The 14,918-nt window shown below is 42.2% G+C and overlaps 3 protein-coding genes across 4 annotated transcripts; all 3 read left to right on the forward strand.

Moving 5' to 3' along the window:
- The first annotated feature begins 423 nt into the window (after positions 1-423).
- On the forward strand, positions 424-792 carry LOC108095735 (protein new-glue 3). Its single transcript, XM_017196912.1, has one exon. The coding sequence runs from the start codon at positions 424-426 to the stop codon at positions 790-792; it is 369 nt and encodes a 122-aa protein (XP_017052401.1).
- Positions 793-2,302: 1,510 nt separating this feature from the next.
- On the forward strand, positions 2,303-4,809 carry LOC108095728 (transmembrane protein 26). The gene is made up of 7 exons (XM_017196903.1): positions 2,303-2,496; positions 3,141-3,695; positions 3,758-3,909; positions 3,966-4,164; positions 4,216-4,281; positions 4,334-4,540; positions 4,602-4,809. The coding sequence occupies exons 1-7, from the start codon at positions 2,303-2,305 to the stop codon at positions 4,807-4,809; spliced, it is 1,581 nt and encodes a 526-aa protein (XP_017052392.1).
- Positions 4,810-5,515: 706 nt separating this feature from the next.
- LOC108095922 lies at positions 5,516-14,882 on the forward strand. 2 transcript variants are annotated; one of them, XM_017197255.2, is made up of 7 exons: positions 5,516-5,605; positions 11,362-11,828; positions 11,888-12,102; positions 12,339-12,882; positions 13,000-13,652; positions 13,712-13,858; positions 14,138-14,882. In XM_017197255.2, exons 2-7 carry the CDS (start codon positions 11,386-11,388, stop codon positions 14,254-14,256), a joined length of 2,121 nt encoding a protein of 706 aa, XP_017052744.1. In that variant the 5' UTR covers positions 5,516-5,605; positions 11,362-11,385; the 3' UTR covers positions 14,257-14,882. The 2 variants fall into 2 exon arrangements, with proteins under 2 accessions (XP_017052744.1, XP_017052745.1); XM_017197256.2 differs by lacking the exon at positions 5,516-5,605 and adding an exon at positions 9,438-9,485.
- The last annotated feature ends 36 nt before the right edge of the window (positions 14,883-14,918 follow it).

Consider the following 14,918-nt stretch of genomic DNA (forward strand, 5'->3'; position numbering starts at 1 on the left):
CAGAAAAACGTCTCAAATAACAAAGGCAAAAATTAACCAAACTATTAAATTTAGTTCTATCAACAACTCTGTCAAAAATTCAGGAAATCCAGTGCATTTTACGAAACAAAATTTACTATTTTTTTTTTCAAGTGCTAGGTATGATTTAGAAGGACGCTCGTAAAAATACAATTCAGTGTTTTAATATCTAATTTAATAGTGAGCGGGCGGCTGTTGGTTCTGTTTGTGAAATTCCAGCTTGTTCTTTTGTTTGGTCACCAAACTGTGCAAATATGGCCAAAATTTTGTCCGTATACGTAATTGGCAAAAGCATAATATGCATATATTTGCTTAGCAAAGCCGTCTATTGTCTTGGCCATATATAAAACTCCCAGTCGGGGAAATGGCAAGCAACAGAGCACCAGCATCATACAGCATCACAAGATGAGGACAACCCAACTGGCACTAGCAATCCTGGTAGCATGCCTTTGCATTTGGCTAACCAACGGGGCCTCTTCGCCAACAAGCACGGAGTCCTCGACGACCACAACAACCACTGCTGCCACCACCACCACCACCACCACGACCACAGCGGCCACAACCACCACCACCACCTCCTCTTCGTCCTCGTCCTCCTCGAATGTTCGCCGCAAGCGGGTCACGATCAAGAACCTCAAGTACTCCATCAAGCGCAAGCTGCGCGTCTACAGGAACGGCACCTCCAGTTCCACCAGGAGCAGAAACAGGAGCCGCTCTGGAAGGCGCTCCAATGCCCGTCGTGGCGTCAATCTGAGACGCCGCAACCGAGGATAAGTTTTCATTTCCAAAAATAAAAACAAAAAAATTAAAAAGTATGAAAGATATTTGAAATGCGTGATCTGGCCGACCAAGTAAGTATCACTAGAAAGTGGCTGAACAATCCAAAAGCATTACAGTTTCAGTTTCTAATACCAGATTCATTAGTGAAATAATTCCTTATAAAGAATTTACGAAGATTTTTCTTGTTGAATTAGCCTTGTCCATTTAACCACCAAAGTAGCTATATCAAAATTAAGAGAAACAGTAAATGATATTTTTATACATTTCCTAAACTGTAAAGTTTTAAATCGTTAAAAATCATTTAAAAGCAAACGGTTATCATCGACTTAGACCACTAAATGTTTACCTCCTTTGTTTCAATCAACAGGTTGTCCGTCTAGCATGGTTGTGCGCAGTCAGAACGCGGCGATATCATCTTTTATCCCTGTTCAATGACTTCACGTGCGCCAAAAACATTGACCCAACTGTGGCCACATAAACGTAAACATCGGCTATATACCCGCAGGGAGGTTTTACGATGACTATAACTTTCCATGCAGCCATGTACATTACCACGCTTTTGATGGCCAAGGCTCGGCGTCGATTTGTTTGCACTGCATTTGTGACCAGACCCAAAATCCGGTGGGTGGAACTCGCTTGTTGGCCCTTCGTTCATCGTCCACCGTTTGCTGTCTTAAAAGTGAGCTGAAGCATTTAACGGTCGTGTGATTTCTAGGTACACATAAGTATAACACGCATGGGTTCGATTTCGTTTGATATGTCATCACCAGGAGCGTTTTAGCAAACGATTTTTTGCAGGGACAAAGTAAAAAAAATTGACCCAAAAATCGAAACCAAACTAATGACACAGGTTTTTAGAGAACTTCCTCACAAGCATTTTGAGATATGCCATACCAAAATCGGACATCATGCTGGTTTTGTGAAAAAGCCATTTTCTCGGATTTTTGATCATAAAAATGTGAAAAAATCGACCCAAAAATCTAAGCCAAACTAATGATGCAGGCTTTTGTAGAATTTTTTCGCAAGCATTTTGAGGTATGCCAATCCAAAATCGGACACCATTTAGAAAATTTATGGGCTTTTTTGCTGGTTTTGGGTCATTTTGTCAAAAAGACATTTTTCGGATACCTGGCATTTCAAAAAAATTGGCAAAAAATGAACTTACCCTAAACTTAGAGGAACTCCAGTAAAAAATCGGAATAAGTTACGAGATTTACAGGTCCTCCGATTCGGCCCTGAAAACACGAAATGGTTCGTCCTGAACTCACACAGGAACACCGGGACAGGGGTCCGCGGCCATTCACCAATTACGCGCCATTCGCTGCGGTGTCCTTAATTTCTTAAAAAGCGTTTAAGCATCTAATGAAAGCATTTGGGGCCCAGCGATTTCTGCCATCGGACGACTCAGTTGCGTTTGCCTTTTCGCCGTGTGCGGTTCGGTTTTGTTTGGTCCTGACTGGCGAGCTGCAAGGAGCGACCGTCGCAGGATTATGTCATTGCAGCCATGGCCAAGATAATCTCCACGATCAAGGCCATCCTTACGAGGATCATCTTCAGTGCGCACAGTTTGCTGGCCATTTGGCAGGTGGTCGCCATCAAAAGTGATATCAAATACTGGGCGCTATGTGGTCCTCTGGTGCTGCTGCTGCTCGAGGGCATCTTCACAATCATGATCAAGAAGACACAGGAGTGGCGCTGGTAGGCATCAAGTCTAGAGATCCTGATTCATCTTGGTTCCCGAAATGTAAACAACAATCGGCCGATGCTGACGTCATGGCGCGGGCTTTGATTTTCAATTAAAAGTGAAATCATGTGTTTAATGTGTGGCTAACCTTACCATCACCCTCCTATAAAAGCCACCCACTCGGAGGCCACACCTCCACACTCCGAAAAATAAACCTCCAGTTAAAAAAACATTTAAGGTTTTTATTGATTTATTGTTCGAGGAACTAAAAACCAAATTTGTGCCTTATTTGGTAGAATTTTCAGATTGGTCTCGATATAACCAATATTTACCCATAAAGTAAAATCTAACATTTTAATCTTGGTGCAGTATACTGCTATCAAAGTGGACAAAAATACTACAGCATCCAAGCTTAAAAAATATAGTTTTTGTTTTCATTTATATTTTCTGCTTGTTAGTATTTTTCTTTTGAGTGTATTATGTCCACCCAACGCACCGTAATAGTAAAAACTTTAATGGAATTTCTTGTGGAGCTGGTGGGCTTGGATGGAGGAGGAGTGGTCTTTCGATTTCTGTTTACCTTTCGGCGCATCACTCAGACTTGTTGTTTGTTTTGCCCGTTTTGCTTTGAAAACTCATTTGTGTCCTTTGCCTGCAGGTTCTGCCCCTCGGTGTTTCTTTACCTGAGCAGCATTGTGCCGGCGATTTGGCTCCTGGAGCTGGACAAAGTTGCCCGGCGAGTGGCCAACCTAACTCAGACCAACTCGACTGTTCCCAATCCGAGTAACTTTAGCATTCCCGGGGGAAATGTGACTGGCTTTGGTCCCAGTTCCAATCTGAATGTAAATAGTAGTGTTCCTCCGGTAGCTACTCTTCTGGGTCAAGCCGGGGTCACCCTCTCGGTGACCCCAGACACTTGGATAACCCTCATCGAGCAGTTTCTCATGCTCATCCTGATCGTAGGTCGTTGGCTTTTGCCGAAGGGGGATCTTACCAGGGATCAGCTCAGTCAACTGCTTTTGGTTTACATTGGCACTGCGGCGGATATCATTGAGTTCTTCGATTCGTACAAGGACGACTCCATAGCCATGATCCACAATCTGGTTTTGCTGACACTGGGTATTTGGTCCTGGAGCCTCATGCAGTTTACTATTGTTCTATCCGCTACAAGAGGACGAAGGCCGAGAGGCAGTGGATCACATCACAAGGAGGAGTGAGTAAAATTATTGAATATAAAGAAAATTATTATTGAATTTATTTATTTTGAACTTACAGCCATTCAGACTGTTGCCAAAATTGCTGCTGTGGTATTGATGTTTGGGGAATCGTACTCAATGTGATACTGCAGGATGCCCCCTTTCTCACCTTTCGTTTGCTGATAATCTTTCAGTACACCATCATAAACTACATGAATGTCTTTTTCACATGTAAGTTGTGCTTGTAAGATAACTCTTTTTCCATATTAATACTATTTTATTTTCAGGCAAGAACTCTTTGGTGATAATCCTGCAGCTCTATCGGCTCTACGTGGTAAATGCCGAGTTCTGGAAGAATCGTCGTGAAAGTCGGATGACCAAAGCGAGGCAGTTTCAATCCCGCCGGAAAGTGCAGGATGCAGATCAGAATAGTATTTATATGATATCGAATGAGCGGGGTGGCGATGTCAAGAAGAAAATCAAAAAGTGAGTGTTGAATAGAAACAAGAAAAATATTGGATTAAACTGTATATTTAGGGCCAAGGACAAGGATTATGCTGAGGAGGCGGTGTACAGCAAAAAGAAAAAGGACAAGAAGGATAAGTGGGTATTGATTCATTATTTTCCAATCTTTAGATTAACCCTCTAATTACAGGAAAAAACGTAAGCGCAAGGACACCGGATACTCGACGGCCAGTTCGCAGAATCTCTACTCCACAAAGGCGAGTGGCACGGATAAGGAAACCCGTCGCAAGGACAAGAAGGCCAAGAAGTCGAAGCGCACCTGCAGCAGTTCGCCGAGCGATTGCGACTTGGCCAAGAAGCAGAAGCGCGGCAAGAACGCTGACAAAAACGATAAGAAGTAGGTAATACCTCGGGCTTAAAGGGGTTATCCTGTGATTGTATCTCTGGCTCGCCCGCAGGAAATCCCGCAAAATCGAGGCTGTTGTGGAGGAGTCGAGCAGTTCGAGCAGCAGTAGCTCCGACTCGAGCAACTCCACTTTGCCCAGTTACGAGGTAATCGACGAGAAGAAGGTCAAACGGAGGAAGCACCGCGGAAGCAGCAGCGACACCAGCTCCGATGACAGCAGCTCCTCCAGCTCTTCGTCCTCCAGCTCGGACTCCACGTGAAGGGGGGACTTTTTTTGGAACTAACGCCAGACGTTAGGGAATCTGTTTTGTGGCAGTCACTTTTGTACTTTCAAGTGGCAAGGACACTCTGCTCCTGAAGCGCAGATATTTTGTATGACCCCCAAATGGGTAGTCGAAATTGTATCAGTAACGCATCGAGTTCTAATCATGAAACTATTACAAGCAAAAACAATATAATACACTATCATATTTATTAAGTTGAAGTTTGTTCAATTACGGTTGCCTTCAATAGTCTTTGATTGTATTTTGAAAAGGTGATATAGCTTACTGTTTAGCTTAACGATCACATAATCATTATTTTACGAGCTTGCTTTAATTATTTTCATGGTTAGAGCTCGATATATTTTGATATATTTGTACCTATAAACTAAACTATGATATATTTGAACGAATAATAAAGGCGCGGGTTGCTCTGCGATGAGTTGGCAGCTTCGTCACGATTATAATGGAGCTCTTTTGAGTTCTCTCTTTTTTGGGGGCTTCTCTTAGCTGTAAATTCTCTTTGACCCATGAAAAGCTTAGCAACGCGAACAGCTGCTTAACTTTTGTTGACACACAGATAGCTCTGGCAGTATTTGTGTGAGTGAGGGGGCAGTGGAGGTTCGTGGGGGGCTCTTGTTTGCTGTCTGTTGGAGATTTTTCGTGAGCGTGTACTTTTGTAATAGCACAATAGTTGCTGCCGAGCGTCCCAACGCTGCGGACGCGTTTACGCCTCGTTTTTTGTACGCTTTTGAGGAGCTCGCGTAACGCCGAGAGCTTTGTTGTTGTCGAGTGTGTAAGTTGCAGAGTGTGAGTGAGCGTGCTTTGTCGAATCCACCACATATATACCTTGATATATATACGGACGATATATGGTTGTGCCTATTAAGAACGTTCTAAAAAGAACTCTTGAATATGTCCCCAAGTGCTGTCTTTCAAAGTCCTCTTTTCTGGTACACTAAAACTACTTCCCTACCACTTAATAAGTGTGCCAAAACAAACAGAAACCTTATAAACTATTCACAAGCCAGGCGAAAACAGTTGACAAGCCGATTAAAAATTAAACGACAATAATGAAGCAGGTGTGAATTCGGTTTTTTTTTCGTTGTGAATAACTTAATTAATACTTGTTACGAGGCTCACGAATGTTTGGCGAATGCATTTCGTCACAGATACAGAGCAAAATGCTCGGACAAATTGGCTCATCGTGGTATTGTTCACCCTACACACTCGGACTCTATATGTGTATATATCTTAAGGGGTGGACTGGACTTTACTGGAGAATCACGAACCCAAAACACGTTCGCGGCCTTTAAATTCACAAATTATGGCTCCTTGGTCGGTTCATTTCGTTTTCATTTCATTTCTTCTTCGGAGTTGTTGTTACCTGGGCACGCGTGCTGAAGGTTAAGGTAGCTTCCAGTTTCAACTCCCACTCCCCCCTTTGCCACCAACCACCACGTGTTGTTTTGTTTTCCTATTTTGTTGTTTTTGCGTTTTAACCACCTAAACCACCGTGAAACGCAGCTTTTGTACGAGAATCCCGCTCTGTCGAAGAATCTCTGAGAAAATTCTGTGGCTCTCAGTTCTCATTTTGCCGGTTTTCAGCTGAGAGACTGAGTGTGAGCAATTGTGGAAAAACCGGGGGAAACGGCAGCTCAGTTACAGAGAGAGAAAACTGGGAAAATCATTTTTATATAAGTAAGGTATTTTTGTATCTGTTTAATCGATTTTTATTGACTTAAAGATATTTAGTTGATTTTTAAAGCAATTTCTATAAATAATTAAATAGCCAACATAAAAAAATACTATGATAAACAATTAACATACGATAAAATCAAACCGAAACGGTGTATATGTACAAATCTATTTTCATCACACCTGAAATTTTCTTTACACCAAACGTTTAGTTGCCATGCCAAAATAAACTTTTCAAGCAGAAAAACAATTTAAACGGACATATCCAGATATTTTTCGGGCGTGTAATAATTTATGTTTTTGTGACCAAAGTCCACAGCTGGACGGCAACAGTTGCCAAGGCTCAATCAAAGCAACCCATTGCAGGATAGTAATTAATCTCTATTGCGTAGCTTAAGCCATTCGGAAAAACATACTAATTAGAGGATTGCTTGTCAAAGGTCGTAAAACATGTCAATAAACACCCAACCCCCCTCAAGGTTATTAGGGGTCAGGGCTATTTGTGGTACAGTTCCTCGTCTTCAGCGGCAACAGCATCACCTGATAGAACCTTTTCAGTATGGCCTGATCCATGCTCTGCAGACAGTATCTGCCCAGATACAGATATACATAATCTAAATGAATTGCCGCTAGTGGCTTTGCATAACTCGTTTTCGAGCTGGTTGTTAAACCGCTTTTATGAAAATTATACAAACGTATTTCCAAAAGTGAAGATGATTCGCAGCTGGGGGCGGAGGCCTTTGTTTGGATGTGAGGGGAAATAAATATCACTTCAATTGTTTACCGAATCAACATGAGATTCTGATTAGTTATTACAAACAAAGCGACGGATAATGAAAGTGGCTGATAAAAACCATCCATCCGATTGGTTTTCGTGGTCGTCAGCTGGTTATCGCTCGTCTCTTTATTCGCCTTTGTTGCATATATAATTAAAATATTCGTGCTTAAGCGGAAGACAAAAGGATAAACTGAACATGATTTCCCGTTGTCTTGCGACCCAGTTAAGAAACGGCCTTCCGCGGTTCAATGCTTATCGTTCAGTGACCCATTAATGGGCTAAAATTAATAACCGCATAATGTCGCTCCCTCGCTACTGACCTTTTCTGGTCGACATCTGTTTTACGAGTCGGTTTATTGAGCTTTCGGTTTCGACGTTTTATTGCTCAAGTACAACCCGTGAAATCAAAATGCCTATCTTATCGCCGTGCATAGTTCTTGAACCTGAAAAGCGCTTTTCTGATTAACCCTTTAATTAAAATGAGACGATTTAAATCACGGGTAAAAGTCGGATAGATATCCACATTAAAATATGCGCATTGATTCGGAGCGTTATATAACATTATGTCATCGTGAACCAATTCGTTGGTGTTGTGCTGTGTCGTTTGTTCCAGTTTATTGCACACTTTACACAATGATGGGGAGCACAAGCAGGTGAATTACTAGACCATTGGAGCATGCGATCTCTGTCACAAAATTCGCCAGTTCACGTGGCTGCAACATGCGACAAATTAATTAGCATGCCGGTCGCCTTGCGTGCCTCGCTGGCCATTCTCCCCAACCAACATATATTGGCCTCTTGCCAATCGCATCCAATCCCAGCTATTATGCATAATAATAGCCCATTTCCAGCTGACAAATGTGCACGCGTTTAGCGGCTTGTTGGCCAGCAATTATGCATTATAGATTGCATTGGACGCCCATCCAATAATAAGCGATAATGGTATATATGGGTCTCACATTTCCAAACCCTTCCTCTGGTTGCCTCTATTGTTGACAAGCCGCACCAGTTGCAACTTTTTTCAATAAAGATACGCAAACAAAAGCGAAGCCAACAGCGACTGCATTTGGTACACCAACGATAAATGCTGCTGACCAAAGTCCACGCGGCGAATGAGTAACCTCGACAGCCAGAGTTCGAATCAAGCATACGCCCAGTTGGCGGAACCGGTGATCGAGAGAAGCGCTGTGCGGCGCACAAGCATGACCACCCCGACATGGTCAACTGCAGCGGCCGCTCTCCCTAGTTATATGCATATTACACAATAAAGTTTGCAGTTCTTGTCGATTGGCGTTAGATAACAATACGAGAGAACTTCGGACAGTAAATACTCAAGAAACCATATTGAAATACACTTTCGCACCTTAAAAAATTCACTTTATAATAAGAAATTTAGATATCATTTATTGCATTTAAGGTTTCCCTGCATCTTCGTGCCATGAGTCTATAAATAAAAACAGACCTTTAAAAATAGTTACCACGGTAAAAGAAAACTGCATTTTAAATTTCCTCCACATATTGATTTCGTACTATCGCGGCCAAAAGATCTGAAACCTCCCGTGCACTGAATGCTAAACAGATACTATATACTATTCGGTCGCCATAAAAAGTGCACCTCCTCGGCTCGTATAACAATAGACTGGCACTTGATTGAGCTTATCTGGGCATTAGCATTTTATGGGCACTATAAAGCATACTAAGTACGGTTTGTCCGAAGAGTTCGCAACCCCCTTGAATTGGTTACGGAAAAATAAATAAATTCGCATATGATAAGAATGCCTGGACATCTGGCCCATCCAATTAATTTAGTAAATTTCCATAAAATCAATTTGGCTGGCTAAGCCATAATGACGATGGCTATCAGAGCCCGGCATTAAGATTAGACAACTTTCTTGTCACTCAATTAGTTAGAGCGACACAAACACTTTCGCACTTGATGAAACAATGAACGATAAGGAACGTTGTGCCAAATGAATTGAACTTTCCGTTGTCTCCAATTTACTAAAGGCAGACAATTGTCCGTTGCCCAGCCACTTCAGGCGCAAGTATTTGCATTAAATTCACTATTGCAAGTGCCAGTACTTTAGGGGCTGGTTCGACCGCAAAATTCCAGGCCTTTGCAAACGGTAATATCAGTCGGGTTGAGATTTCCATAGCGAGCGGTTTGCATTTCTCCGGCATCGAGTCTCCGGCATCAAGTGTAAGTTGAGTGGCTTGTCATTGTCGTAACTGACATTCTAACTTGATGAATTCCATAATATGTGATACAAAGATGTTATTGCAATTTTGCATGACGGACAGTCAACCACCGGTTTCTCGGTTTTTCATATATATATCGAGCGTGCCAGGCGCCTGCAGCATATTGCGGCATTTTTATACCCTTGCAGAGCAAAAGGGTATTATAATTTCAGTCAGAAGTTTGCAACGCAGTGAAGGAGACACCTCAGACCCCATAAAGTATATATATTCTTGATCAGCATCACCATCTGAATCGAAATATGTATGTACGTCTGTCCGTCTGTCCGTCTGTCCGTCTGTCCGTCTGTCCGTCTGTCCGTCTGTCCGTTTCCGCGCAAACTAGTCTCTCAGTTTTAAAGCTATCTTGCTGAAACTTTCCCAAAAGGTGTGTAGTTATTGCACGCAGTATATAAGTCGGAACGGGCCGGATCGGCCGACTATATCGGATAGCTCCTATACGAGAGAATGAAATTAAAAATTCTTACTCCGTTGTTTTTGATCAGATCGACTTGAATTCTTCAAGATGGCGTTTTCTAACTGTTTTTGAATTTCGGATTAAATTTAAACAAAATCGGATAACTCTATCATGTAGCTGCCATAGGAGAGATCAAAAAATATATATAGAATTAATTGAAATAAATTGATAGCATCGTTGTTTTTTATCCCACGAGCATGATTTTTTGAGTATCAAGTTTTTTAACTAGCCTTGGTTTTTTAAAAAAAATTTCATAAAAATCGGACAACTATATCATATAGCTGCCATAGGAAAGATCGAAAAATCTATATAGAATTAACGGAAATAAAATGATAACATCGTTATTTCTCATCAGAAAATCATGATTTTTGGAATATAGAGTTTTCTAACGACTCTTGAATAGCAAATAAAATTTCATTAAAATCGGACAACTATATCATATAGCGGCCATATGAACAATAGTCAAAAATATGGAAAACTAATAGAAAAGTCGTCGTAGCTTTGATGTTCTTTAGCCTTTGTGTATTCTGTTCGAAATATTTGATGACTGCAAGGGTATATAAGCTTCGGCTTGCCGAAGCTAGCTTCCTTTCTTGTTCCGCTATAAATAGCAGCGAATACAACGCGATGAGAGTGTTTTCCCTCGATGAGTTCTGTGTTCTTTACACGGCGACCCTCAACTTGAACCTTTTGCCACAACCTAAGGGCATTTTCAGTGGCGCACATCAGTGTCATTATGCCGCAGCAGAGTACAATATATATTAGACATTGGTTGCTTTCCCGTTTAATTGGATTGCAGTGGCAGGGGAACTTTTGTCGTAAATACCTTTGTTTTCTTGATGACAAAAACATTTTACAAGCTAAATTAAACAGCGCACTAATGATTGTGTGGTTCGAAAACAATTAAACGAAGAAACGACCCATTCAAACCATTTGGGATACGATTTTTTTATATTATATTAACAGTGGTCAAAAAAATAAATTAATTACAAGAACCGTCCATTAAAAAATCCAGGAAAAATATTCCTAATGCTTTAAAGCGCAGTAATATTTTCTTCAAATTTCACATTTTTTCTTGTTTATTTTTTTTTTATTTTGCTCTGCAATTCGAGTTTGTCCTTCGTGCTATTACTGTTATTACACCCGGCCCACGTGTCGTATAAGCAATTCAGTGCAGGGCACCGTCAAGTGAACATGTATTTTTAGTCACTTTTCCCTGAAGTGGTGAAAACAGAGAGCAGGAAACCGTCGAGAGACTGCACTTGACTCAATTGTTTTTAGCCAAGAGACCATCGCTTGCATTGACTTATTGCAAAAAGTGCCTAACCTATTAACAATTTATACGATTTCTATGAAATTGCAGATAGCCCTGCCAGCAACATGTTGGATGCGAATTAATTGGCCCACAGCCAGTTCTTCGAAAACAGCAGGAAGTTGGGAAATGTTTGCCAGCGTTTCAGAGCCAGCTCAAGAATCATATGCCTGCAATGGCAATTTCTCAGTGGAGGACGACGCCCCAGAAATCAAGAACCTAAAAAACAATAACCAAAGCGCTGAAAGAAGGGAAACTAGAAGCCACGGTTGCTTGGAAGACGGTTCACCGATCCAAGAAATCGATGAACACTACGTTTGCGACATTGCCATGATGCGAATCGGTGGGGAGGAGAGCCTCCCGGTGACACACAATGCGCCAGCGGATGAGTCATCCAGTTCGCTGGCCAACAATGACAGTACAAACAATGAGAACGATGTGGAGATCGATCGCCAGGAGGAGGAGCAGGCGGTCAGCGATCTGGTGCGATCGAGTAGTGCCGGTGCCCTCATGGAGGCGTAAGTTTACCTATAAATCTTTTTGATATCCGAGATTAACCCCTTTGAATCCCCTTCAGAGACAGCAAAAATGGTGGCAGCATGAGAGTGGTGTTTGGCATCCTAGTGAGACTGGTTCTTCCACTGGCCAATGGCGTTGCCAGGGGCATTAAGGGCATTCGCGATGTGCGGGTGTTGAGGGTGCTCCAGAATCTGGCCTCCAGCCGACAGGCTTTAACCAATTTAGTGGCCTTTGCCGCCAACACTATATCACTGAATCTGTCCTCCGTTCAGGGTGAGTCTTTTTATTTATAGAAAATGTGTGACAAAGTTCGGTGGACTAGATTTATTTGCTCTTGATATGAGTCCATTTAAATTTCATCAAGTTTGTTTGTGAAGGTTATATTAAATTCCCTTCAGGCTTTAAAACACAATCTTGAATCCCAAGGGTTTTTATATTCATATTTCCGAATTTTTACTTGCTTAATATTCATGCTGTGCTTTCTTATTAAAACCTTTTCTCCTTCACAGTTTCCAATCGCATGGGGCCCTTACTGAAGCTCCTGAAAATGCGCAAATCGCAGGATGGCCTTGAGAGTCTTCCAGACACCTTAACTGCTCCATCCACTCCCTGCACACCGTGTCCAACTAGCAATCCCTTGCAGGGTCCGCCCATTTACAGCGTTCGCTCGGATGCCCCCAGCTGTTGCACCATCAATATTCTTGCCGAACCGCCGCCGGGTCAACCCATTCGGGCAGACATAGTCCTCATCCATGGTCTGCATGGCTCCTTGGTTAATACTTGGAAGCAAGGACTCTGGCAGAACGATCGCCAGCCGGTGGAATTCGAGAGACCTCCTCGACCCCCAGTTCGACCGCCAAAGAGGCCTCGTCACTCCCGCAGTGCGGCAATTCATCCGGCTCCCCGGGAGAAAAGGGCCAAGTTTACTTCCCTGAACCGCTGCCAGGACACTCCAGACGATGCTCCTGTAAGGCAGAGGACTCGACTCCAGCGAGCCGTGGCAATGCACCCAGAGGACTTCCAATTTACTGCTTCCGATAGCGATGATAGCGAGTAAGTTGAAAATAAGAGTTTTCTATTCGAACGGAAAAGTTCAAAAAATCCCGAAACTAAATAGTTTCTATAACATATTTCTAAGGCATTAAATTTAATTTGTTTTTTTTTCCAAAGCTATGCTTATGTGTGCGGCGATCCAGAAGACATCCAGATCTGCGAGGGCATCGAGTACAGCTTTCCCACTTTCCGGCTGAGAATGCAGGACAACAGCCGCTTGCTCCAGGCCGAATTGGAGTCCATGCTGCAGGCCAATGGAAATGAGGACGCGGAGACCGTTGGGAAGGAAAGCCGCCCACGTCCCGCCTCCCCGGCCACGCCTCGCAAGCCCGCTCGCAAAAGCAAGCCGTCGCCCAATGATCCAAATTACTCCAAGTGCTGGCCAGGAGATTGGCTTCCCTTGGATTGTCCTGGGGTGCGGGTAATAGCCCTGAACTACACCACAGATCCGTATCTCTGGCGGCCTTTGTGGAAGAGAAAGGAGCAGAGGTCCAGTTTGATCCAGCGCTCCCGGGAAATGGCCGAGTTGCTCATCCAACATCGCGTGGGCCACGGTCACCCCATAATCTATGTGGGCCACTCGAAGGGAGGCCTCTTCATCAAACAACTGATGGTGGATGCCTGGGAGAGCGGTCGTCCTGCGATGTCTCCTCTTTGGCGATCCGCCCGCGGTTGCTTCTTTTACTCGGTGCCTCATCGAGGTTCCCACTTGGCGAGCATCAAGGCGCCTCTACTTTCGCGATCCGTAGAATTGCTGGAGATTGAAAAAAGTGAGATTATACGGTTCAAGGCTCTTATCAGATCATATAATATGTATATTTTCCCTCAGATAACAAGTACCTGCTGGATCTACATCGGAGATTTGCGGGACTTTATCATCTGGGTCATCTGAAGATCGAGGTGTTTAGTTTTGTGGAGACCGCCTTGACGCTCATGTCAGTGCTTTATTTACGCATAGTGGGAGTGGACTCAGCGGGTAAGTGGTTATCAATATGGAGCCTATTACGATTATCATAGTTTCTTATCAAAATAGTAACGATAATGAAAACAGTTTCTTGAAATCATAATTTATTATCACTAGAAAAAGTATTGACTATAAAGTCACCTTTCATTATCAAGGGCAAAAATAATGATAATGAAAATAGCTCTCTCTAGTTTAATTTTTTCAATGGAATTCGATAAATATAACTAAATTTATCTTTATATAGTTAAATTAATTTGGCTAACTAAATATTAATCTTTTTGTTATCCATAGATCCTGGCATTGGCGACGTCTGCGGAATTCGACTCGATCACCGCGAGATCTGCAAACCTCGGGGACGTGATTGTATTTTGTACAAAGAACTAGTGAAAATGATTGAGAAGGTGTGCTGAGCATTCGGCCTTACTGAAATGCACTGTATGTAAAAGTATAATGTATTGCGGACCTGATCCATTTGGAACCGAATTGTGAATAGAACCGACAACTCTGAAGTGTCATGATAATTACGCGTACCTAATGTGATGCCCCAGCATCCAACTGGGGCATGCTTAATGTTAAAGCGTCGCTTGTCGATTAAATAGATCCTAGCATAGTTGTTTCATAAACTTTAAATCGCCTATCCATAGCTCAAGTTAGTTATACACTTTTTGTTGCCTCTAGTTTAAGCTTAATACGAGCAGATGAAAAATGCTTAAACATGCCATCGGGCGTCAATGATAATTTTGCAATTTTTGTGATCGATTGTGATCATTTTTGTAGCACTTTGTTGTGATGATCCCTCAACCACCCGTGAATACGTTATTGATATTGTACCATACCATACATATGTTTAGAATTTGTTAGTTATATGAATTATCTCTATCTGTATACCGAAATCTACACCGCTGTAAAATGTTACCAACGAAGACAAAATTTATGCATATTTGATTTCCCACAAATATAATTGATCCATGTTTTGTACCTACATAATAAGAATTAAATTACTAAAACCAATAAAGAATTATATTTTATAAATCAATTAACCAGTAATATTATTGTTTAATTCCAGAGACAA

This window comes from Drosophila ficusphila, unplaced genomic scaffold, assembly GCF_018152265.1.
Source record: "Drosophila ficusphila isolate 14025-0441.05 unplaced genomic scaffold, ASM1815226v1 contig_791, whole genome shotgun sequence".
In the NCBI taxonomy this organism is placed as follows: Eukaryota; Metazoa; Arthropoda; class Insecta; order Diptera; family Drosophilidae; genus Drosophila; species Drosophila ficusphila.

Excerpts from the sequence above, each read along its gene's own strand:
- LOC108095735 (XM_017196912.1), top strand. The coding sequence starts at position 424 with ATGAGGACAACCCAACTGGCACTAGCAATCCTGGTAGCATGCCTTTGC.
- LOC108095922 (XM_017197255.2), top strand. The coding sequence starts at position 11,386 with ATGCGAATTAATTGGCCCACAGCCAGTTCTTCGAAAACAGCAGGAAGT. Across the intron at positions 12,883-12,999 it reads TCCGATAGCGATGATAGCGA|CTATGCTTATGTGTGCGGCG; the intron begins GTAAGTTGAAAA and ends TTTTTTCCAAAG. Across the intron at positions 13,653-13,711 it reads ATTGCTGGAGATTGAAAAAA|ATAACAAGTACCTGCTGGAT; the intron begins GTGAGATTATAC and ends ATTTTCCCTCAG.
- LOC108095728 (XM_017196903.1), top strand. The coding sequence starts at position 2,303 with ATGGCCAAGATAATCTCCACGATCAAGGCCATCCTTACGAGGATCATC. Across the intron at positions 2,497-3,140 it reads AAGACACAGGAGTGGCGCTG|GTTCTGCCCCTCGGTGTTTC; the intron begins GTAGGCATCAAG and ends CTTTGCCTGCAG. Across the intron at positions 4,165-4,215 it reads GTCAAGAAGAAAATCAAAAA|GGCCAAGGACAAGGATTATG; the intron begins GTGAGTGTTGAA and ends CTGTATATTTAG.